Source organism: Neophocaena asiaeorientalis, unplaced genomic scaffold (genome assembly GCF_003031525.2).
Source record: "Neophocaena asiaeorientalis asiaeorientalis breed wild unplaced genomic scaffold, Neophocaena_asiaeorientalis_V1.1 scaffold37, whole genome shotgun sequence".
Taxonomy (NCBI): Eukaryota; Metazoa; Chordata; class Mammalia; order Artiodactyla; family Phocoenidae; genus Neophocaena; species Neophocaena asiaeorientalis.
In genome coordinates, this window is record NW_020174269.1 from 1,227,062 (window position 1) to 1,251,793 (window position 24,732).

The following is a 24,732-nucleotide window of genomic DNA, read 5'->3' on the forward strand; positions in this document are numbered from 1 at the left end:
CGTGAATATAAAAGTAGTATTAATTACCTTCTAAATACATGATAACATTTTCTACATAGACTGAGGCATTGGCCACTAGAATGCAAAAATGTTTCATATAATTTTTCAGAAGACTCTGCTATTTTATTTGGTTATTGGCAGACAATCTTGTCATTCATGTTAATGGTGGAACTTTTTGTGTGATGCTCATGATTATCACTAATGGGAATTAAATATACTTAGTTGGTGAAGGCCCATTTGGACTCATACCAGTTTTTTTCACGCTACCAGTTTTTTCTTGCTACTTTTTTTCATGTTTAGAACATATCTTTAGTTAGTAACTCAGAAGTTTTATAGCCTAACATATGTATAATTTGAAATCAGGGAAAAAAATTAAGATGATGAAGAATTGGGTAATCTTTTTATCTTTCATTTGATCTTACCAAGTGATATTCTAAGAGGTAACATTAGTACACTGTCCTTGTGTGTACGCTATTAAGAATCCTGGTGAAGTTAATTGGAAACACTCAAGAAATGAATTGTGCCTACTAGAAAAAGATTAGTATGTACTCAGTTTGAGTTTAGAGAAACCTAGGTAATGTACTTATTCATAATCTATATGAGTATTTTTGTTTCTTTTCTAGTTTTTGTGTTCTTTTCTCCAGAATTTGCTGTTTCTTTGTTTATAGTCTTACCATTTCTGTTTTCTTCCATAGTCATTCTTGTTCCTGGTTTTTTTTGGAAATAATATTTAGGCAGTTTGTTTAGAATGTTTGACCAACCTTCTGAAATCACATAATTTTTTACCTGTTAGTTCATAAACTTATAAGAAGAGGTGTTTTCTAAACTTACTAAATAATCATATTACAAAGGAAAACATAACATCCATCTTGAGTGATCAGTTTTCAAAGAACTTATTTATTTTATATGTATCAGACAAAATATAATAAATATATTGACATGGAACCTAAATTAAATGTAATTTAATCTTTGATGATTGAGAACTGATGTTCTTGTTTTTGAACATCAGTTATTCTTATAATGCACACATATGAGGTACTGGATAATAAAGGGTTCACTGTAAATAGAGTCTTGCTGTAGTGGGGGCCTCCCAGTTTGTGGTGTCATCTACTAGAAGAGACTGTTTAACACAAGAACCTTTTGGAATCTGGCTATCTTATCTTCCTCCTTTTAAAAACAAATTTCTGCTGTGAAGAACTATTACAATGAGTTTACAGTATAGCTATGTATAAGTATTTATGCTTTTTTAAGGATTATGGTAAATGAAAGCATCAGAAAGTATAGAAATGAAAATAACATGAACTTTTGGGCCTATTCTTGAATGTTTTCCTCCCTCTACAGTTTTTATTCTTTAGCTCATACTGAATGGTCAAAGATAGTGACTGGGTGTTTACTATTTCATTGCATTGTCTCAACTTTATTTTTCTTTAAGACCTAGGTTTCAGTGTAGAAAGAGCTGCATATATTTTTCAACATACAAAGGATCTAAGTTAAACTTACCCTTTAAAGAATCTATTATTGTGTATTGAAAAGATGCTTCTACAGAGATCTCACTTAAAACCATGTACTACTTGGAACTCTCTTTACTAATGTAAAATACTGATGAAATTTCAGTTTAATAGCACTATGCTGGGAGACAGAGGTATTACTTTTATAAGATAGATTCTTACTAGTATATTCTAGTTTGAAGAACCTCATTTTTACTTTTGTGTTTCATTTTTCTAATCACCTAGCTTTCTCCCATGACAGGGTCCTGATTTCTGTTCACATGTACTACCTCTAAGCCTATATTCTCCACCCTGTTTTGCTAATAATCTTATTTCTACACCTGTAACCAGGAAATAGATTTAATACCTGCCCAGCCCCAAGGCTTTAAAAAGTACTAATAGCAAGCCCTACTAGACTTAAGAATGTCTTAATTTGCTTTCATGTGTGCTTACATTGTCATAAATATTTAAACCACATTATCTTTACTATAAGATTGATACTTACATGGATAAGGACTTAATACCCCTTCTTAGCAGGTTTTTTTGTTTTGTATGAAACCTGTAAACTGATCAGTGGAGCGCTTTTTTCAGTGGGCCATCTGATGGAACAAGCAAATTAGCTTGTTTCTTATTACTAACAGTAACTATCATTTATTTAGTATCTATTTTATATCAGCACATATAAATTTTATATACAGTATCTTCATTCCTAAGCAAATAAACTTCTAAAGTACTCCCCTTGTTTCACAGTTGAATGTTAGAAAGATTACATGATTGATCCAGGCTGTTTAGTCACAACTTATGGATGCAGCAACTGGTATTCTTTCCATTAGACTGTGCTGCCTATGGAAAGGCAAAATGATAGTAGTAGTCACTAAGATACCATTTCATCTAATTTGCATTGCTTACTACATTTTATTTGTATATATCTGATTGTTGCTATACAGATATATTTATATACCTTTAAGAAAAACTGATATGACAAAATTTCAGCTTGATAAAAAAGTTTGAGAATGATTTAAAACTTTACAGTAACAAACTTTCAATTAAAAAATTGCTATGGTGTTACAATTCAGTTGTTATTAAATTATGAAAGGAAAAGATGAAAGATTATAAACATCTTTATCAACTATATCATGATATATAGCATTATTGATTATTACTACTTAACTATTGACTGAAAAAGCAACATAAATGTTAGAGGACAGAGTGTTTACTGTTGAGTTAAAGAAATGAAGTTGAGAAGGTTTAAATATATAAACTCAGATTAGGCGTATGAAGGGATCTTTATTTTAATGCAAGCATATTATGAGATTCACCTAGATTTATGCTAGGTAGATTTATCAAGACAACTTATATTTGTTTCCTTCCCTAGTGGTATCTTCCTATTCTCAGAAGCCAAAGATAATTCCACAATAATGCATTGAAAGTTGCAGGAGGTAACCACATACTGTGTTGTAAATGTATAGTTAAAATAATCATCATGCCTCGCATATACTGAATAATTAATAAATTGATAATATTGCTACTATGCTTTCCATACATTGTATCATTTAATTTGTATAACAACCCTATGAATACTGTTACTTTCCATATATTATGGATGAAGGAGCTTAACCTTTGGAAAGCTAGATAACTTGGTTAAGTTCACATAGCTGTAGAAGAACAAGGTTGCAAGCCTAGGTCTGACTCCAGAGCTCATGCTCTTAACCACTTCATAATAGTACTTCTACTTTGTGTTAAATACTTACATTCCTTTCAAAACTTTACAGATCTCATTCATATCAGATATAGTTTAAAGGCAATTTAATGATCAGTCTTTAATGTACATCACTAGATTAGTGGTGATCTGCATAAAATTAAGAAGTCTTGGTAGAACTTCAATGTATCATTTAGTTCTTTCTCTATATAGGTAAAACTCCACTTAAATGCTCCATCAGTTATCCTTTTCTTTGAGATCTTCCTCAGCGTTTCTAGGCTTTAAAAATTCATATTGTTAGAAAATTGTGCAACTTAAATTTCTTTGCCTAGAAATGGAAAACAGTCATCCTTCATTTAAGCTATACATCATTTTAAAGAACAGTTACCAAGTAAATGTTCAGCCAGTCTAATTTAGTCCAGAAAGTGTTTAATTATCCAAATTTTCAAACTTTGAAGGTAAAGTAAGATATGATGACACAGCCTCAAAAGATCATGGAATCTGGCAAAAGGTGTTTTGCTAGGCAATTATATGGGCAAAAACAGTGAGACTTTTCAAATGTTTTTCAAGAGATTATTTAAATTTTTCTTAACTTGGCATTGTGAAGAGAAAATGGAAGATATGTGTCTTCAGCATTTAAATATCATATGGAAAATGTTTTCAGGATTTAGTTATTACATATCTGGATATCAGAAGCCCAAAATAAGATACAACCTTAAAAAATAATAGAGATATCTTCCCTAAGTTAAAAAAAAACAGTAACTATCAATAATCCAAAGGAAAAAATGCTTTAAGAAATAGATGTTATATTGTATTGGTTAAATTGTTTTTCTCTGGATTTAGATTGTAATTTTAAAGGCTGCTTTTATTTCTTTGGCTTTTGGATTGCTGCTTACGTGCCCTCATCCTATCTGAAGTAACATATATTGTTCTTCAATACATAAATGCAGTTGGGGAGGTCCTTTTAAAAAAATTCTTCAATGAAATTTTTCTTAAAGCAGAAAATCTTTCTGTAATATGAATGATTACCGAAAATGGGGATTACTTAAGGTTAAATAGAATCCCTATTTACTTGTAGCTTCTTTTAGTTGGATCCTATTTTTTGTTTGTTTTCTTGGATTTCTCCTTCAGTTCTCCCTCAATAGGTATGACATAGCCCTTTTTATATATGACCTTGAAAAAGAACAGTGAAGCTAAGAGAACACTGGCCAAACTGTTGGTTCAAGGTCCTTCAGCATTTTAATATAGTAGGTCTCACAACTCTATAGTTTTAATCTCACAATTACTGATATGTTTCTTTAAATTATTGAACAAAATAAAAATTTTAAAGGGGGTTCAAACAGTTTTAAACTTCAGGTAAGAAAATGGCTGCTCTGTCTCAGCATCATTTCATAAGTTGAATGCTTATTGTGCTAGGTGCTAGAAATCAAAATAAGACACTTTCAGAGCAGAAACTATTAAACAGTGACCCACTTTTCTTTTCCCTGTCATTTGAACTTACACCTTTTTTGTTTAATTCCCTAGAGAATATTAAATTTTTAGTTTTTTTTGAGCACTACAATATTTTATAACAACAGAAGGTAGCTCAAAATACTATATGCTAACAGACAAATGATACATAACCCCTGTGGTAGGAGTCAGCAGGGAGTGTGGCAGAGGCCACCTGTTTAGACTAAGAACCTTTCAGTGGACTGCTGGATGGACTGGATCTGCTGCTTCAGTTGTGAGCCTTCTTTGATGGTGACAGAACAGGCGATGACAGGCCTGGAGACCCCACCGGCTCGCCCCAGGGCCTGCTTGGAGCGCACAAACACGTAGGGCACATTCTTGTCCTCACACAGCAGTGGGAGGTGCAAGATGATCTCCAGGGGCTCGGTGTCTGCAGCCATCACGATGAACTCAGAGATGCCTCTCTTGAGGGTTTTGGTGGCCTCATTGGCTCCTTTGTGAAGCTGCTTGTAGTTACATGACTGCTGAACGAGGTCCAATAGTTTCTTGGTGAGGTCGGCATCTGCAAGAGGGTAGGCTTTCAGATTTACATCAGCCTCAGTCATGGCTCCGGTTCCATGGTATCGTCACTCCTCAAGGAGCACAGGCGATGTCAGAGCTGGAGCCGGTTTTACAGTTTTAAATAATGTTATCCTAAGTCCAATTTTACACTTAACAAGTAAGAGCAAGACAAGTAAGAAACCTGCTCTTCCTTCTGCCTTTACTCTTTATTACAAATTAGTGCTTCTCTCCTAGTCCCCCTTGTCCTAGAGACAAAAAAGATTTCTACTTGAGTCATATAATGTAATAATAAATCTGTTAGAAGTGTAAGGGAAGCCCCACATTTAGGAATGCCAACTTTGTGAGTTGTGGTTGGAGTAGAATTTTTCTTCTGACAGAAAGATAATCACTTCTTGGTAGTTAAAAATTGTTGATAGAATTATAGGTAATGGGGCAGGGAGAGAATATATTTTTATTTTCTTGCTCTTTGTTTTTACTGATGTTTTTTGCGGACTATCATTAAATAGATGCACTACCCTATTTCTCAGTATTACCACTTAGTTATTTGGGGACCCTCTATTTTTTTAAATATTGGAGTTATTCAGATATTACTAATTGAATTAATATCTATAAACCCAAAGTTGATCTGTTGGGTAGTTGAGAACCTTAAGTGTAGTTGTCATTCTGCTGTCTTAACCAATTGGGTTTTTTTGTTTGTTTTTTAAATCTTTCTTTTCTGATGGCAAAGGGGAATATAGAAAACCTTTCTTGAGGGCACTGTGAAAATTACCTGAGAAAGAGTATTTTCTAATGTAATGGATATGTATTATTCGAGAATTTCTATAGTTCATTTAGTTTATTTTAGAGCCATAACTTGCAACTAATAGAGGAAAGATCAGATATGAAAATGAATGGCATACCATAGGCAAAAAGAATAAGTACTCATTAGTATTCTTTCTAATAAGTATCTTGTTTGAGCCTGGATTGCAAGCAGATGATATCCTCCTTTATGCATATTGTGCTAAAAGTAAATTGCTTGCTGGTATGTTTCCTATCTTTCTTCTTTTCCCTGCCTTCTTTGTCTTTGCAAGTTCAATTCATGTTGAACATCATTATTTCTGTTCCCTCTAAGATACAAAATACAAAATGAAATAAAATTTCAAAAAATCTTAAAATCAGTGTAAGTACTATTTATGTATTAAAATTACTTATATGACCTTTGAGAGAAATTTTAAGTGACAGTTGGAGAAAGCTCTCATCTTGTCCTTGATACACTTCAGAAAGTACAACTGCTCTTTATAGAAATAATTAAGAAGGATATACATTTATAAAGAAATCTAAATATTATTGGATGGAATCTTGGTATGTACAGTAAGGTTTTATTTATGAATTAGAAAATCTTTTGCTACCATAGGAATTCATTTGGTTAACTGAGTGATATACCTCAGTCAGGGTTAGAATATCTTAGTTTTTCAGGTCCTTTCTGGCCTACTCCAAACATTGGTGAAACCTTTACTGGAAGAAAATCTTCAGATTTCCAAATTGCCAACATAAAGAAAATTCTCTCTTCTTCAGACAGCCTTATGTTAGGATTTATAAAGTTTTTTGGTGTGTTTTTAAATGGCCTCACATTTTTCCCTTTTTCTTTTTGATAGGAATCTTTTAGTCCTGCTATACAGCTGCACCTTGTACATCAAGCTCCGTGTAATGTTCCTCCTTACCTCTCAAAGAATGAATCAAATCTTGGAGACCTCTTACTGGGCTTTCTTAAATATTATGCTACAGAATTTGAGTAAGTGAAATTTCAAATTGTGTTTATTCGTTTGTAAATAAGTGAATGCTACAAATTGGGTCATAAACTGTGTTTATCAATTTCAGTGTTGTAAACTACTCCAAAAATGTGTAGTTTATAAAATTTAATATCTAATAATTACTAGAAACTAAATAGCTTTCCTGTTTCTAGCTAATAAAAAAAATTATAGTTCAATAGCCCAGTTTTAGTTGATTTCAGTAGTGATCCCATTATATATTTAGCCACCTCTTTCCACTGTAGGGCCTGAATAAATGTTTGTGTTGGTCCTGTGTAGGTGCTGTATAGTATGGAACATCTATTTTCCAGGAACTTAAAATTTGTAATAAAAAACACAGCTAAAACAAACTTGGAAAAAGTTCTACTTAATATCTGAATAAATAGTTGTGTTTGTATGATATACAAATCAAGGACTACTCCTTTTCCTTTTTTTTTTTTTTTTTTTTTTTGGTGAGGGTGATACATAAACATGAAACAGTAAAGTGTACAGTCAGGCTGGCCATAACTGAAAGTTCTTACAGGAGTTTTTAGTCCGGATAGAGTGGGATTAGGGGTTGTTTGCAGCTCTTCTGATCAATTTGGAAAAGCTTGAAGGAGAGAATGAATGAGAGAACTTAGAAGTTGTACAGTTAGAGGAGGAGGGTACAGTGACCATAGGGTGCCAGTTTGAAGAGGTTTGGAGAGGGGAACAATAATAGTAAGCCTAATAAATTGCTATTACTTGGTGGGAAGAACTGTTCTAAGCAGATTATATGTATTATCTCATTAGTTTACATAATAGCCAAATGAGTTGGTATTATTTTATGCCCATTTTACCAGTGAGGCATATAGAGAGGTGAGGAAACTGGCCCAAAGATCACACAGGTAGTAAGGGGAATACTTCAGATAGTTTTGACTGCAAAATTCACTCTCTTAACTATGATACTTTACTGAAATGTTGATATTATCTGCTATCATACAGGAGTTTTAAAGAAACTTGACTCATATAAGATGATTTGAAACATAGGAGCTGAAGGAAGAAGTGTTCTTTACATTTCTCCAAGTAAAGTTTCTGTCAGACTGCCTGTTTTGTTTATGGTTGTGTCTCCATTACCTAGCCCAATGCCAGGTAGTGGTACTTGAAAAATACTTGCTATAGGTAAATAATTTTGAAGCAGAAAGTAAGATTATGGATATGAGTCAGAGATCCTCAAGGTGACTTAGAAATTACTGAATTAGGTTAACAAAAGGAGTAAGAAAAGTGCTGAAGAAAAGTGGTTCAAGAAGAATGAAGTTATAATAATCCAGGTTAAAAATGACCAGGACCTGAATGTAAGTCTAGGCAACAAAGATAAAAAGGAAGGAGCTTTCATCTGTATAAAGATGAGGAAAGATTTAAGACTGTATGAGACATGGGACATAAGAGAATATAAAGGTTATTCTAGAGTTAAGATTTTTTAAGATGTTGAAATGATAATAGCTAATGTTTCGTGAATGTTTACCTAGTGTCCTGCAGTATGCCGAGTGAATCCCATGTATTATCTCATTTAATTCTCACAATAACCCCTTTCAAACTTCGAGAATTTGTGAACTTGAAACTTGCCCGTAACGATACAGTTAGATAGCCAGAGAACTGGGATTCAAATTCAGGTGACTAAAACCACATTCTTAGTTGTTAGACTGTATTGGCATCATCTGTTGTGTCATGTAAAATAGATATTGGGGGAAATTCATAGAAGAAAGATACTTTTCTGCCATGTAGAGTTTAGGATTAGAGCATCTAGAGAAATACTTTGAAAATCATCTGCTTTGTTGGACTGAAACAAAATGGTAGATGTGCAGGTTTGTATGTTAGTTTAGTATTAACAGAAAATAGCTTGCTGTGCCAAATGAATCTGGCTAAGAGGTTTTGAACTTTTGGACGCACTTGTTATGATGCTACATGATTTAGATGACATCTTCACCTACTGTTTCATCATATAGTGCATTGTTGTTTCATACCAGATATTTTCAGAAATTTGACTGTAGGGAGCATAGCCAAGAGTGTAGTCATGGTAATGAACTAGGTGCTGTGCAGAAGAATTCTGGCAGCCATTAGAAGCATTTGTAAGGATGTTTTCTGAACTTTGAGATACTATTAAAAAATTCCCTTTACTTGAAGACAAAGAATTAAGTGCCTGTGAAAGGATGCTTGAGTACCTGGTATGAATGGTGCAGAAATTTTATATGGCCATTTAAAATTACCATTAAAAAGATTTTCTTACCTACTTCACTCGCAGCTTTCTCCTTAAACCTTGCTGCTGAAAATTCTTAAAATGAAGCCAGCTTTCTAGAAATGTACCTAGGAACGAGGAACTAACAAAATAGGAAAAAAAAGGATCAGGTGGTTCAGGAGTCTAGAAAAACATACAGTCAGAATTTAATCACTTTGTAACTTAGCAAAACAACAAAAAAGAAAAGAAAAGAAAATTTTAAATTCTAAATATCTTACAGACTCATAGCTACTGGAGAGTCTAGGAACCTTAAAAGCTATCTGTTTTATAATTCTCTTTATTTTCTGGATGCCCAATCACATGTCATTACTGCTAGTTTATCTGTTGAATTAAAAATACATACCTGTATACTTAAATACATACATTTTTTGAAAAAGGAAATACAAAGGACAATTTTTCTATCTCCTTTCTTACTATTTTTTCCTCATTTTATTTCATCAATAAATCATTGAATGCCTACTCTATACCAAGCTATTTTCTATGCACTGGGGATATAGCAGTTAACAAAAGTGTCTTTATGGAGCTTATCTTGTAGTATGGAGAGATAGACAGTAAACAAATAAAATGTACAGTATGTTAGATGGTGGTAAGTAGAGAAAAATAAAGCAAAAGCAAGAAAGGATATTCTGGTGTGTGTAGTTGTTGCAATTTTAATACCTGTATTGCCGTTTAATACCTAGCGTGGTAAGACAGTCTCACCGAAAAGGTGACCTTTGAAATAAAGACCCAACAGAGAGGAAGATGTGAGTTATGTGTCTATATGGGAGAAGAGCTTTCCAAACAGAAGGAAAAACAACTGCAAAGACCCTGAGGTGGAGGTTTGCCTAACATGTTCAAGGAACAGCAAAGAGGCCAGTGTGACTGGAAGAGAGTGTAGAAGTCAATGATGTCTGAGAGTTAAGGAAGTCCATGTCATGTAGGGTCTTGTGGTTAATTTTGATGACTTTGGCTTTTCCTCTGGGTAAAATGGGAAACCACTGGAGGGATTTCAGTAGAGAAATTGCGTGATCTGATTTAGTTTATAACATGCTCATCCTGGTTGGTGGATAAGAATAGACTGAAGGGGGAGCCGAAGGCAGAAGCAAGGAGACTGTTTAGAAAGGTGTTGTAGTAATCTGAGAGAAGTCATGTAGCTTGGGTAAAGGTGGTTGCAGTGGAAGTGGATGAGAAGTGGTCAGATTCCACTTACATTTTGATTTGCCATAGATTAGATGTGACGTAAGAGAAAGTGAGGAGCCAAGAATGGCTTCTAAGATTTTGGCCTGAGCAACTGCAAAGGTGGAGTTGCCATTAGGTGTGATGCGGAAGACAAGGGAGGAACATTACTGATTTTGAACATTTTAAGGTTGAAATACCCACAAAATATTCAAGTAGAGATACTGAGTAGAGTTGGATATACAACTCTAGAGTTCAGGAGTGAGGTCACAGTTAGAGCTTTATATTTGGGAGTTGTCAGCAGGTAGATGGTATTTAATGCTAGGAAACTTTTTGAGAAAACCAAGGGAATATAGATAGAAAAGGTTCAGTCCAAAGACTAAACCCTTAGGTACTCCAGTGTTAAGAGGGATACAGGAAATACAGAAGATACAAGAGTGTTTTAAATGACAGTGAAGAGAGAAAGACAAATTCAGAATGTAGATATTCTGTGAAACAATTGGCCTAGTCTCTCAAAAAGTCAATATCTTAAAAAAAAAAAAAGTGGAGGGGACATTTCCAGATTAAAGAGATGGAACAATCAAATACAATGGATGAACCTGGATTACAATCTGATTGTAGAGTGGGTGGAAAAATTATAAAAGGCATTTGAGTTACATTAATTTCTTGATGCTGTTGATATTACAAAAGAGAATAGCCTTATTCTTAGATATATGCCAAAGGATAAAGAAATGAAGTTTCACTCTGTCTGCAGCTTAACAAAAGGGTCAGTTCAAAACATACACATATACACACACACACAAGCAAATGTGGCAAAATATTAACCACTGTTGCACTGCTTTTAAGTTTTATGCTTTTCATTTTTCCCTTTGAAAAATGTCAATACAGAGATGAAATAAAAAGATTAGGTATGAGAAGGAACTAATATATAGTAATCAAAAAAGGAAGAATCATTGAGAAAGGAGGAAAGCCAATAGAATGTGGTGTCTTGGAATCCAACGGGGAAAAATGTTTTGAGGAGGAGGGAGTGATTATGTGCATCACATTTTTTGATAGATCAAGTACAAGATGAGAACTAAAAGCTGACCATTGAAGCATCTGTCCATGTGGAGGCTACTGGACCCTTGACAGGAGCAGTGGATAAAAAGCGTCATTGTGGCCTTTCTCACCTTCTGAGATGGCCCATACTCTGTGGAGTGTGTTTCTCCCAAGCCCAGTCTCGCCTTCTGGGATGGCCCACACTCTCTCTGTGCAGTGTGTTTCTCTCTAAATAAATCCACTTCTTCCCTATCAAAAAAAAAAAGTGTCATTGGTGTGAGCTAAAGAGAGAAGAGGAGGGGAGGATTTAGGTAGTATAGCTAACTCTAGGGAAATTTACATACTTGTAAAGGGAGCAGAAAAAGTGGGGTAGAAATTGGAGAATTAAGCAGGGTTGAGATTTTGTTTTTAGAAAGGAATTTTGCCATCTTTATGGCAAAATTGGTGATACCAGAAAAATTGTAGTAAATCGTTGAACAGTCTACTTGTTTGAGTAGAGAAGGATTGGAATGAGTAGAGAAGGATTGGAATCTAGAGCACAAGTGGAAGAGAAGCGCTGACAATTCATTAATAATAATGAGGAAAAAAAGAATATATAGATACAGACAAATGCAGGTTGATGTGGTGAGAGCTAGAGGAAACTATCTTTTTGATTGTTTTCGTTTTTTTAGTGAAATGAAGCATGGACATCAGCCAGGAAGGATTGTGAGGGAGTAGATTTGAGAAGTGAGGAGAAGGTATGAATTGTCACGTAGAAGAGTAAAGGAGTGAATTAACTATGGAAATATAGTATGATTGGTGGGTAGTGGCATTTAGGATCATTTTGAGCTAAGTCATCATGAATTTAAAGTGATCATAAACGGAAAGGTCAATATGGTTGTATTTTTTCTCTAGCGCTGTTTAGCTGCTTGGGAAAGGATTGGAGTAAACAAAGATTTAATTATAGTTGTATCAGCCAAGTAAGTTCAGTGCAGCAAGAGCAGGTAAGAGAGTTGAGGGATATGCATGGGAGTGATTTTAATAATTGACCATGGACAGGACATATTAAATTCAGTCTTGAAAATGGTCACAGTGTTGCCTACATGATATCTAGGTGGCAGTTTCCAATAGTTACTTGTAAATTTTGGCGTGGGGCTTAGTAGCTGGAGAAGAAGATTTGGGAAAGAAACATCAGAGTACTGAAGCCCGGATGGGTGCTCTAGCATTTGAAAAAGATTGAAAAAGACAAAGTCCTGATAGACACCAGCATTTAAAGGGTCAGGCAGAAGAGGAGCCAGTCAAAACAAAACAAAACTCCAGGATTAGAGTCAAGCTTTTTCTCTGTTTACAAGATTTGGAATCCCTAACAAAGTGTTTGTTTGATTATTTGCTTCCCAGCCCTTAGTAATAGAATAAAAATATACAATTTTTTCACTTACTTTGACTAGTCTTAGCATATATGCAGCCATGTGGTATCAGACACATAATTTTGTCTTTATTAGACTTAAATTTTTCTTTGTAATGTTGTTGAAGTCTGCATTTCCAATTTAATCAGTTGTCTCAAAATACTTTGTTTGTCACAAAAAGAATGGCTAGAAGAGAATTAATAAATGAGTACCAGCTCATTATCATTACTGAAGAAAAAAAGCAAGCATCTTACCAATGTAGTCAGAAATCTGTTTTATATTCAAAAGATTATCATACATTATCAGATCTGTTTTAGATTAAGCCCCATATCTGTTGTTCTAGTCTTTTCTGAAACATCCCTCTTTTATAGATTGTATCTTATTTTATACTTTAATTATTGAGTGACAATGACAGATTTTCACATGGCAAGCAAATTATGGTAGAGAAATATGGTATGATAAAAGGCTTAGTTTAGAGCCTGTTTTAAAGAAGGAAATGTGTAGGGAAAATATTTCTAAATTACCATTTGAATTCTACATTTAAATTCACCTCTAAGATTAAAAATAGTATACAAGTTATGTATCATGTTTATGATTTGAAATATTTAATAATTTCAAATATTTGAAAGTTCTTCAAAAATGCAGTAGATTGAATCAGTCCAAATAGTAGTGGTTCAAATATTCTTTTTTAATTCCTCTATGAAGTACTTCAAATGATACAGTCATTTAAATAACTGAATTGTTTGGATTGTTTATAGGTTGAAGATTAAACACTATCTGGTTAGTGATGAAAAAGTGAATATGGATGTGTCACATATGTTTCTGTGATCCAGTTTAGAATCAAATACTGGCATGTAATATAAATTCAGGATTAGATTTAATAGAAATATAGTGGTGAAGAGAGTTCCTTTGATTTAAGAAAGTAAAAGTTTTAGTTTAACAGCAGGATACAGTATTTCAATATTTTAAACTTGTCTGAGAGAAAAAAATCAGTCCAACCCCTTTTAACATAATATTTCCTATTTTAATTCTACTGCAGATTCCACTGTCCTATAAGTTGAAATTAGAAACAAGTAGTCTCAGGAAAAAGTTCATTTTATTAGTGAAATTTGTCTTATGCGGTATAAAGTGAAGTAGCACAAAGTGTAATTCTACTGTAATTTTGTGTGGGACAGCAATGTGGTTATATAACTCTCCCCTTTACATTGTTATTTTTAAGAAAATTTTGGTAACACACTTGGACCAGTAGAGCAGTGTACTTCTTTTCTGTTTGGAGTCCAAACTAACAGAGCTGCTGCACATGAAGGATCTAAAACATCTTACTGTAACCAATCCTAAGTATTTCTTTTTGACAACCCACTTATTTTTAAAAAACATAAATTCTGATATATATTTTTAAAGAACTTAAAGCTGTCTTTGCAAACTATTTCTAAACTGTATTCTTGGTAAGAAAAAATAGAAAATCATACTTTGAGGATTCTTTTCAGTTATCAAACTTCACAAGATGCAATATTTTCTTGCATGTTTTACATAGAAATTAGTCAATTTTCCAGAAACAAATGCCATACTGGACCCACGATTATATCCTTATGGATTCTGTAATAAATAGAGACAGAGTAGGACAAGTGTTACATTTGGAATGTCCCAAACCATGGTCTTTCTCCTACTGAAATGATGGGGAAAGCTAAATACAGCTGAAAAAAAAGATATCAGCTATACCCCAAACTCATTTTTCTATTGAATACAAGCTGAGTGGTTATGTGTTTTTAAAATGTTTTTGAAAAAAGGAAAATTGTGCTTGTATAAAATTATTATAATTTGAACTTGTACAAAATTGTTATAAATTTAAAAGAACAGTGTAAGGTTAGGATATACTAAAGACGGGACAGTTTACCTTCAAGCATGCTGATAAAATTGTTTTACTTGAATAAAACTTCACTGTTAACATCTACATCTGATATACAGCAATAATGGTATGTTTTCATAGAGTATTTTTTTTTCTTAAAAGAGCATCTTCTTGCTTCTACTGGAAAATTAAAAATTTTTCTACCATAAATCATATCGGTAGAGGTGCACCTGAACAGAAATTATTTAATGATGCCAGAAAACAACACAAGAAGATTACCTCTCTCTTACCAAATAAAAAATTCTTACTGGGGTGTTAACAAGGAACATAGTTTTTTTGCTTACTTACATTTTATTTTTCATATTACTTCATTTATTCAAAAAATATGTATTGAATACCTAGTTTATACTAAGCAACTAGGTGAAGAGTAAAAAAAAAAAAATACACAAATAGCTCAGCATCTTGGAGCTTTCATTCTATTTAGGGGAGACACACAATAACATAATAAATAAGCAAATTGTTAGAATGTAAGTGCTGTGGAGACAAACGAAGTAGAGAAGGGGAAATGGGGATCGAGGTGCAGAGGGTTGAAGCAAATTCCAGTTCTATGAGATCAGAGTAGGCTTAACTACTGATATAATAAAAATAATAAAAGGGAAGTTAAGAAAATAGTTAACATGATTAATGTTTTTCTTTTGATAGCTGGAACAGTCAAATGATTTCAGTTCGTGAAGCCAAAGCCATTCCCAGGCCTGATGGTATTGAGTGGAGAAATAAATACATCTGTGTAGAAGGTAGCTTTCCCACAACTACTCTCTATTTCCTATCCAACTATCATCATGGTACTGAGAGAATTAACTTGAACACTTTCAGCTTACATTTCATCTAAAAGTAATACATTTATGTTCTGAAGTGGTTTATGAGTCTTTTAATCGTAAGATTTTAATTAAAAAAATAATTTAAAATTCTTTAGTTGTAAAATAATAAACACGAATTTAGGTGTCGAATCTTTCCAGTCAGTAGGATTTGAGCAGTCTTCACGCACCTCTCATGCTTGTAGTTGGTTGAAATTTAGTTTCATGACTTACAGGTAGAAGAAAATGATTCTTTGAAATAAAATTAGTTCTTTTATACTTAAATATTGATAATTAATACAAGCTAGATTTTTATGAATATTAAATTGATTTTCCTTTAAAAATTAAATGGCCTGCAGATAGTCTGTTCTCTAAAATTAATTTACATGTAATTGAATATTTCTTTAAGTCAGTGGAAACTGACTTCAAGAGGCAATATTGTTCTCACAGATGCCAAGTTGATGACTTTTGTAAATCTTGAGGTAACATAAAGGGTTGAGATTTGGCATTTGCAGGAAAACATCAAATTTAGAGTATTTTAATCTTGAATTATAATGCAACATCTTAAGAGCTTATAAATGTGAAATTGAATCTCCTGCTTTGCTGCTTCATTTGCTAAATTGCACAGCGTGTGTATGTTATTTTAGTTACTTGGTTCTTTTGAATATTAAGTACAGTTGTAAAGTGCTACGCACTGTGATCTGATGGTTTGGCATATGGCGTTACTTTATTTTGAAAAGTACTGTGACAATAAAGTTTTTTGAAATAGCCTTTCTGAGCAATAAAAAAATAAGCAAAAGGAGTTTTTAAAATTACGTGCCTGATTAGATTATATGACAAATCTAAAATTAACATCTCCATCAAATTTCCTATTCTTTCACACCTTTTTTGAGGTCTTTCCCCTCATTCTAGCAACTTCATTCTCTTTCTCGCTAGTGTCTCTCTTTCAGCTTTACAGCATACGTAGGTCTTCTCATCCTTGAAAAATACTCTCTTGACTTGATCCTACTGGCTTTTCTGAGTACTTTTTTTATGCCAAAATTCTTCAACTCTAGTAATTTTAACCTACTGCTGGCATTATTTCAGCTCCCATATCACTCCTGATGCCTTTAGTTATCCTTCTTTTCTCACTATTATCTTCAGTTTCCTTATTCTCTTATATAGAATCAGTTTCTTTGTCTCTATATATGAACTCTTCTCTCTTATTTTGTGGGTGAAGGGTGAGTGGGGTGAGGGTAGAGACATGGAAAGTAATATTGGAGACACACACATAAAATCTCTTATTTTGTTCTCTTCCTGTCTTGTCCACTTTGTTCTCTATCCTGTTTTTCTGTCTTTCACTGCCAAATTTCTAATACAAGTTACCGTTCTCATTGCATTTTTTTTAAGCCATTTAGTCACACCATAATTCTCTGCACTGTCTTCCATCCTCCCTGGTATTAAACCTCTACTTTCAAAGGCATTGACCTTTCTCCTACTAGACAAATCAGTGGTTTTTTATTATTTATTTATTTATGGCTGCCTTGGGTCTTCATTGCTGTGTGCGGGCTTCCTCTAGTTGTGACGAGCGGGGGCTACTCTTCGTTGCAGTGCATGGGCTTCTCATTGCGGTGGCTTCTCTTGCTGCGGAGCACAGGCTCTACGCGCATGGGCTTCAGTAGTTGTGGCTTGCGGGCTCTAGAGCACAGGCTCAGTAGTTGTGGCACACAGGCCTAGCTGCTCTGTGGCATATGGGATCTTCCCAGACCAGGGCTCGAACCTGTGTCCCCTGCATTGGCAGGCGGATTCTTAACCACTGCACCACCAGGGAAGTACCTCACAGTAGGTTCTTGACTCTATGATTCTTCAGAAATCTTACCTATTTTTATGATTTAGACTTAATATACCTATGCTTTTACTTCACTTTTAGACATCTTCTCACTTGAATTTTACCTACCTTGTTAGACAGCTCATAGCTATTATAAAACTATTTATTATACACATAAATCTGATGTTAGGCTAAACCACATGCAATTGCTACTGTGTAGGTCAGAAACTGTCAAATATTGGCAATTTCATATAATTCAACCAAATAAAAAACTGAAGTTCTCATTTTAATAATTTCTTGTTTATATGTGCATTTAACATTGTAGAACCTTTTGATGGAACAAATACAGCCAGAGCTGTGCATGAAAAGCAGAAGTTTGACATGATCAAGGATCAATTTTTAAAGGTAAACAATGCATCAGATTAACTCTAGAAGCATTAGTGCACTAGTGTGCTTTGAAAATTAAAAAAAACATATAGGTAATAGGAAAGAACAGCTCTGGTTCCTGTGTTGTGAAGCAATTAATGTGGCACAATAGGGAATTTATTACTTGAATTTAGAAATACTCCTTCAGAGAGATCTGACTCCGCTTTTACTCACATGGCTTTCACTTTGTGGAAATAAGCATTTTCACAGTGAGCTTATTAAGCTCTCAAAATGAATGAATAAAACCTAAAGAACTCCTTTCCCTCCTTAAAATATTGGGGAAGAAATATAGCCTTAGAAGAAAGCCACGTCTGTTCCATATTTTTCTTCTATATACACCCTGTAACAAGGAACTAGAGCTCCATTTTATCTTTGTTTATATTCTGAGAAGTTAAACAAAATGTATGTGTTTGTGTGCACACACATTTTGTATATATAAAGTCATATATATGTAAACTGTAGTTTATTCCTTAGCTCTCTAGTCCACAGTATGAATTTTTTCATCAGTGATTTTGCTAGGTTTGATTCCTAGCTTCAAGTTATTCAACAATACAGAGTAGAAACACATTGATAGAAATATGTGTAGTAATATTATGAGACATATAGGAGAGAATACTTCATAGAATAAAAAGATCAAGGAACTTGTGAAGATCATTTTAGAGGCATATTTTTTCATTACTAAGACATCAAAGTGGACTTTATTTTGATGATTATTAAAAATGCAAGTGTATCATGTTTACAGGCTGTCCTTCAAATTAGGCCCTCTCAGTTTGTCAACCAGAATAGAAAATTTAAAATGAAATGGAATTCTGTAGGGCAAAACAAGTATCCAAGAGGGAATGTTTTTCTCTATCAGATTAAATTGAGAACTCAAAAATAGCATTTCTACATTGCTGTTCTTACTGATGGGTGAGCTTTCATTTATGATTGTTTAGCTATAAAACCAGTACTTTTAGTCAGTTGAACAACTGAAGTAAGAACAAACTGCAAAGATCTGCAGCCAGATTTTTTGGTAGTGGGCCAGATTTTTAGCTTATGAACAAGAATTTCAGTTTCTTTTTTCTCTTAAAAATTCTTTTCACTCTTCTTGTCTAGAGGTATTGTATAAGGTGCTTTATTATAGATTTACTCTCTCTTTCTTCATAAATACAGTTTTTAATTGGAAGAGCTTTCTAGATACAAAATAGTCAATCAAATAATTGAAGTAATCTTTCCTTACCCTCTCAAACCCAAAGGTTTTGTATTAATTACTTTGCTGTTTTAAATGACATTATCTAAATCGGTGAATAAATGTTAATATTGTCAGTTGCATCTTTTTGTACCACCTATGTGCTCATTTCTTTATTAATGAATTGGAACTACACAGGTGTAAAGTTTTTAAATAACATCTTTCTGATGACAGAAACAATACTTTTACTGTGTTAAAAACTTGAGATATAAAAACACAGACAGAAAAAAGTCATCCCAAATTTTACTGCCTTGAGAAATCACTGTTAACATTCTAGTAACACTCCTTTCAGCCTTTTGTTCCACATATATTTTAGGTTTTAAGAATGATTTTTCTTTCTCTTCCAGTCATGGCACAGATTGAAAAACAAACGAGATTTGAACAGTATACTACCGTTAAGAACTGCTGTCCTGAAAAGATAACTGGCCTCTATTTCTTAATAAAGAACAGTAGTAACATCATAATGCATTTTGTTAACCTTCATCATGGTTTCTTTTTAATTGTTCTTCTTGTTTTCATGTTTTATTCTTAAGAGGACATACTTATATATGCATATTTTATTATGACATTTCCTAATAAAGCCCTTTGATTTAAAGATGTATTTTTGAAAATGTTTACATTGATAATTAGTAATATTATGGCATGAATTTTCAGGAGATCAAATAAAATATTTTTTTGAGAATTATCAAATAAAAGTTTTTTGCTATAACTGTAATTAATTGTACCACATACTAATACTGAAGAGATGTGTGGACTGTTGGAAAGGGTCTGATGTATACATACTTAAAAGTATCACCTTCGGTAGATGGTTTGTTTCCTGAGTCTGTTCTAGTGAAGTGAAGATTCGAGTCAGTTATTCAGTTACTTGAAGCAAAATGAAATCTTTTATTTCAGTGAAATCACTGCAGAGGCATGAAATACTGGACAATTGCCTTAAGTCCTCACTTGACTCATCAGGATAAACTGAGGCTTTGTGTCGATATTAGCATTTCATTAGTACCTCACATGCTTTTGGTGTACTTGTGATTGCTTTAAATTTTGTGTTGAAACAACTGCATTTTGCACTGTAATAATATGAGCACTAACTCTGTATTGTACAGCAGTTAGGGAATTGTTTTCAAGAATCAGTTCAGTGTAGACATTTTGAAAAGGTTAAGTCCTCTGTGCTTTATGATAGCTTAGTGCAATTTGCACTTTTGTTTTACTTCCCGTTTTCCTGCTTTTATTTTTCCTGTGACATGAAGCAACAGAAACTGAAAGATCAAAGTTGAGATTATATCCTATTGATAGTATCAGAGTTTTTTCTGTGTATAATTATAGGATTGTAATCTAAACTGGAATTTTTAGGCAGTAAGCCACTATAAAATGTTCTAGATAAGACATAACATTATTATAAATAAAAGCTTAATGTTTGTAAAGATATCTTTTCCACAAGAAGAAATAGTGGTGGCTGCTAAAAATGCTACAGTGTTTATTAAGGTCGTTTTTGGTTTATGTAAATATTTGTAAATTGGTCAGTGCCTGTAAATTTAAATATAAATAACCTTAAAAACAGTTTTAACTTTTTCAAAAGGACTGTGTACAACTTCTTTTAGACCTGCTGTAGCACAGTTTGTACCTCTAATGTATTTGGTTTTTTTGCAGACCAATTCAAATGCTAACAAGACTTTTGCTTTTTGACTCATAAAAGGTGCATATTTTCATTTTTTTCTTTAAGTTTAAATTTTTGTATGATCAAATGGAATAAAGTTTATATATGGAAATTGTCGATGTGTTTTTTGCTTTTTTTTTTCTTCTGTGAAAGTCTTTACTTCTGAGATGAGATTGAGGCTGTAGTTATCATCTGGAGCTGAACTGAATCCAGTTATTGTGTGTAATTATTTAGATTATGCAGAGAATCTTGGAATCAAGTTCATTCATCTTTAAGCCAACTAGCCACATCAACACCCTATTTCTCTGGCATTATTAGGAATGAAGCTTTCCACACAGGTGAATTTTTCAGCTTACTGATGATTAATGCTTTTGAAGCAATTAAGCTTTATATACTAGTTCTTTTTCTTGGAAATTTCCCTAAAATGTAATTTACACTATGCAACTCTTCTTTACAAGAATGTGTTGAGTATAATTAATATTCTAGTAATGACTCCAGGTAATAATTATAAACAATAAATAATAGCCATAATACTCCATAGTAATACTGTGTAGCTATCAGACATGGGTAAGTGTCTGGGGCATTCTGCCTCTACAGTATTATGACATTTCCTAATAAAGCCCCAGAATTTACTATGGACTCCTTCATGCCACTGTTTTCTCAGCTATCAATGACCACCAGGCCCCCTATCTCACTGCTGCTGCTTTTCAGCCATATCGCTATAACAGATAATCAAGAAGTTAATAAATTTACACCCAGTTGTAAATCAATAGACTGAAACCTAAGATTATGCACTTTGTGACTGCTAAATATGAGGGATAAGTGGTCTGTCAATATATGAGAGAATTTTTTTTTTTTTTTTTTGCAGTACGCGGGCCTCTCACTGTTGTGGCCTCTCCCGTTGCAGAGCACAGGCTCCAGACGTGCAGGCTCAGCGGCTATGTCTCACGGGCCCAGCCGCCCCGCAGCATGTGGGATCTTCCCGGACCGGGGCACGAACCCATGTCCCCTGCATCGGCAGGCGGACTCTCAACCACTGCGCCACCAGGGAAGCCCTGAGAGAATTTTTAGGCTTTTAAGTTATTTTCAATATGAATTATTTAATTGTGTTGTGAATAATACATTCTTTTCTATTTGTATTGATCTGGCCATTTCTATTTATGTTGTTACTCAGGAAAGTAGTGTTAAAAAGTTTAAAATGTGCAATCAGTACTGCAGTTCTAAATTTTGGATTGGTTTGAGCTAAGATCTTCACAAATCTTGTTGACTATAGTTAGTGTTCCTAAGAAATTTTGAGTTAAATGGAGGGAATATACCTGTAGTTTTTTTTGTGTGTGTGTGAGATACGCGGGCCTCTCACTGTTGTGGCCTCTCCAGTTGCGGAGCACAGGCTCCGGATGCGCAGGCTCGGCGGCCATGGCTTACGGGCCCAGCCGCTCCGCGGCATGTGGAATCCTCCCAGTCCAGGGCATGGACGCACGTCCCCTGCATTGGCAGGCGGACTCTCAACCACTGCGCCACCAGGGAAGCCCACCTGTAGTTTTGATTAGTGTTTAATAGATCCCACAGCTGCAGTTGATTCCTTTTTGTCCTAATGAGCAGACACTTGGGATTACTAATGCAAAAGCCAACCTGCTGTAAGAGAATGCATACTGCTGATGTTATACCTGGTTTAGTGAACCCTGGAAGGCTGGACTATTGTCCTCCCTCTCATGCCCCCTAGCTGATGCTTCTGTACTGTACCTCAACTACCTGCGGTTCTTTGCCCACAGACCTAATGCACACATATGAGCTAGGGATAACTGTAACTGGGGAATACTACCTAATTTACATTTATCATATTTAACAACTCTGTGAATAGAATTTGCTGTAATTAAAAATCAGTGTTAGCTCTTCTAGCCACAAACTCATTCTTATGAAAAAAAAGATCTTTATGTATTGTGAAGATATCTCTACCTGTTGTACATAGCAGGCCTGTTCTCTTCAGTGCAGGGACCATTCATTAAGCACCTACTATGTGCTAAGTACTTTGCTAAGCTTCTGCACTTGTATGAGATGGGGATAGTGGGACAAAGATAAACTTACAGTCAGTCTGCTGGGGAAAGAGACACAAACATAATTTGAATATAGGATAATGTGGGAACCTAAAACAGTGTTATTGAACTTAAGCTGGGGATTTCAGAGAAAGGTGTGATCTTGAATGATGAGTACCCAGGTAAATAAAGACGGGAAGAACGTTTCAGGTGGAAGGAATTGTGTACATAAAGGCACAGTGGTGTGACTTGATAAATGTTAGAACTCCTGACTTCCAAAGGCAAGACCAGATAGCTAAGATGTGGGTTGTTAGCATTTATCTTCCCAAGGACCTTGTGCTTTAGTCCTAGAACAGTGGGAAGCCATTGAGGGCTCTTAAACATGGGCATGGCATGATCTGGGACTTTGGGTTGAATTTCAGACAAAACAGACTTTGGCCAATGTAGGGAAATTATTCCTCTTCAAAGTTTTAAGATTTGTGGAGATAAAAGTTTCCTGGCTGAATAATCCAGGGGTCACTGAGGAAGAGAATACACAATATTGATTTGCAAATATAAAAGGAGCCAATACTGAACAATGGTTCAAAACTGGGCTTTTGAAATGGGCAGACTTTGTTTTCCATTGGGTCACTTTGCTAGCAAAAGGAGACCTTGAGCAAGCTAGGTACCCAAGCTCTTCTGAGCCTGTTTTCTCATTAATAAAACCAGCATCTTAGTTAAACCTACCACAGCAGAGTTGTGAGGGGGAAATTACGAGTGCCTGAACTAGTAGTAAGTGTTCTGCTCTGTAAAAGGGAGTAGTTATCTGGTTGGGATAAGGGCCCATCGAGTAGCTCAGTTCTCCAAACCTGAAGCCTACCAAACCCACTCTAGAGGGAAGAGAAGCAGGGGGGCTGTGTGCCTTTCCTCCTCCCAACTCCCGGATGCAGCAGGAGCCTGCGCCCCTCGGAGTGGTGCTCTCCAGTTGCCCAAAGAGCCCGCCAGGGACCCGCCTAAACTGGGGCGGGGAGGGCTGCGGGAAGTTAGACGCGCAGGGAACAGGAGACGCCGAGCCCTGGCCCCAGAAGCTCGGTGGTGAAACTTTCTGACGCTTTCTATTTAAAGTCGCGGGGCTCGCCCGCCCCCGGGAGGGAACCCGAGCCGCCCCGCCAGGACAGGGCAGGGCCGGGCCGGGCCGGAGGCGCCGTCAGAGGGAGAACACCAGGCGCTGCGCGGGCGGTCCCGGCTCCAGCTCCGGCCCGGGAGAGGCGCGATGGCTAGCAGCGAGAGCAGCCACGCCGCGGACAGCGCCCTGGGCTCCGACGCGGACGAGGAGGTGACCCGGGAGCTGGACACTGAGGAGGAGTCGGGGGGCGAGGAGGACGAGACGGCCGCGGAGTCGGAGTCGGAGCCGGAGCCGGACGCCAGGTAGCGTGGGCCCCTCGCTCCGGGCCCGCAGCCAGACGCGCGCCGCTCGGGCCGGGAGGGTGGCAGCGAGGCTGGGCGGGTGCTGCGCGGGGGAAACGCCGCACCCTTCCTTTCCCTCTTTTTAAGCGCTGGGGTTCATTTCCCTCGAGCTAAGCAGTTTCTCTCTGGGGGCGCTGCCTTGGGAAGAACTTGAAGGTGAAGGTGCTTGCTGTCAGCTGGAGTGACAGGCCCGGCTGGAGCAGCAAAATTCATCCCTCCCCATCCCCCTTTCCGCCCTCATTACCACCCCCTCCCCCCAGCCGGCTCCTTGTGACTTGCTGCTGCTCTTGTTTATTCCTGGGGATTTACTTCGGGTTCTGCCGAACTGCAGACTTGCGCAGAAATGCCTACATTTGGCCCAAAGCCTAGGAACAATCTTGAAAGCCTGAGCTAGAGGAGAAGAGGGTATGGGGTGGGGTGGAGGCCGAGAAGCCGCTCTGGAAACTTCAAAGGACTGAAAGTCTCCTGGATGCCCAGCACTGACCTAGGTTGCTAGAAGAGGACTTAATTTTGGTACAAACGCCCATACATTCTTTGGAAAAAAGAAGCATGAATTTCAGTCGCCCCTGTTATTAAAATTCTGCTTTTTTTTTTTTTTTTTTGGTCTCAAACATTTACAAACATTA

The 24,732-nt window shown here is 35.7% G+C and overlaps 2 protein-coding genes and 1 pseudogene across 7 annotated transcripts in view; 2 read left to right on the forward strand and 1 right to left on the reverse strand.

Annotated features, from left to right (window-relative positions):
- The window catches only part of TENT2 (terminal nucleotidyltransferase 2), a 58,183-nt gene extending 37,439 nt beyond the window's left edge, over nucleotides 1-20,744 (forward strand). For all 5 annotated transcript variants that reach the window (XM_024755717.1, XM_024755721.1, XM_024755719.1 and 2 more), the window contains 4 exons: nucleotides 6,831-6,967; nucleotides 15,364-15,455; nucleotides 17,648-17,727; nucleotides 19,324-20,744. In XM_024755717.1, coding sequence (XP_024611485.1) covers nucleotides 6,831-6,967; nucleotides 15,364-15,455; nucleotides 17,648-17,727; nucleotides 19,324-19,398 — 384 coding nt within the window. In that variant the 3' untranslated portion in view covers nucleotides 19,399-20,744. The remainder of the gene's footprint in view (nucleotides 1-6,830; nucleotides 6,968-15,363; nucleotides 15,456-17,647; nucleotides 17,728-19,323) is intronic.
- LOC112406752 (NHP2-like protein 1 pseudogene) lies at nucleotides 3,620-6,824 on the reverse strand (annotated as a pseudogene). The gene has a single exon (XR_003004622.1). The product of XR_003004622.1 is annotated as an NHP2-like protein 1 pseudogene (transcript).
- A 3,002-nt stretch (nucleotides 20,745-23,746) lies between the features above and the next one.
- The window catches only part of CMYA5 (cardiomyopathy associated 5), a 95,829-nt gene continuing 94,843 nt past the window's right edge, over nucleotides 23,747-24,732 (forward strand). The window contains exon 1 of the mRNA XM_024755727.1: nucleotides 23,747-24,067. Within this exon, the coding sequence (XP_024611495.1) occupies nucleotides 23,913-24,067 (155 nt within the window). The 5' untranslated portion in view covers nucleotides 23,747-23,912. The remainder of the gene's footprint in view (nucleotides 24,068-24,732) is intronic.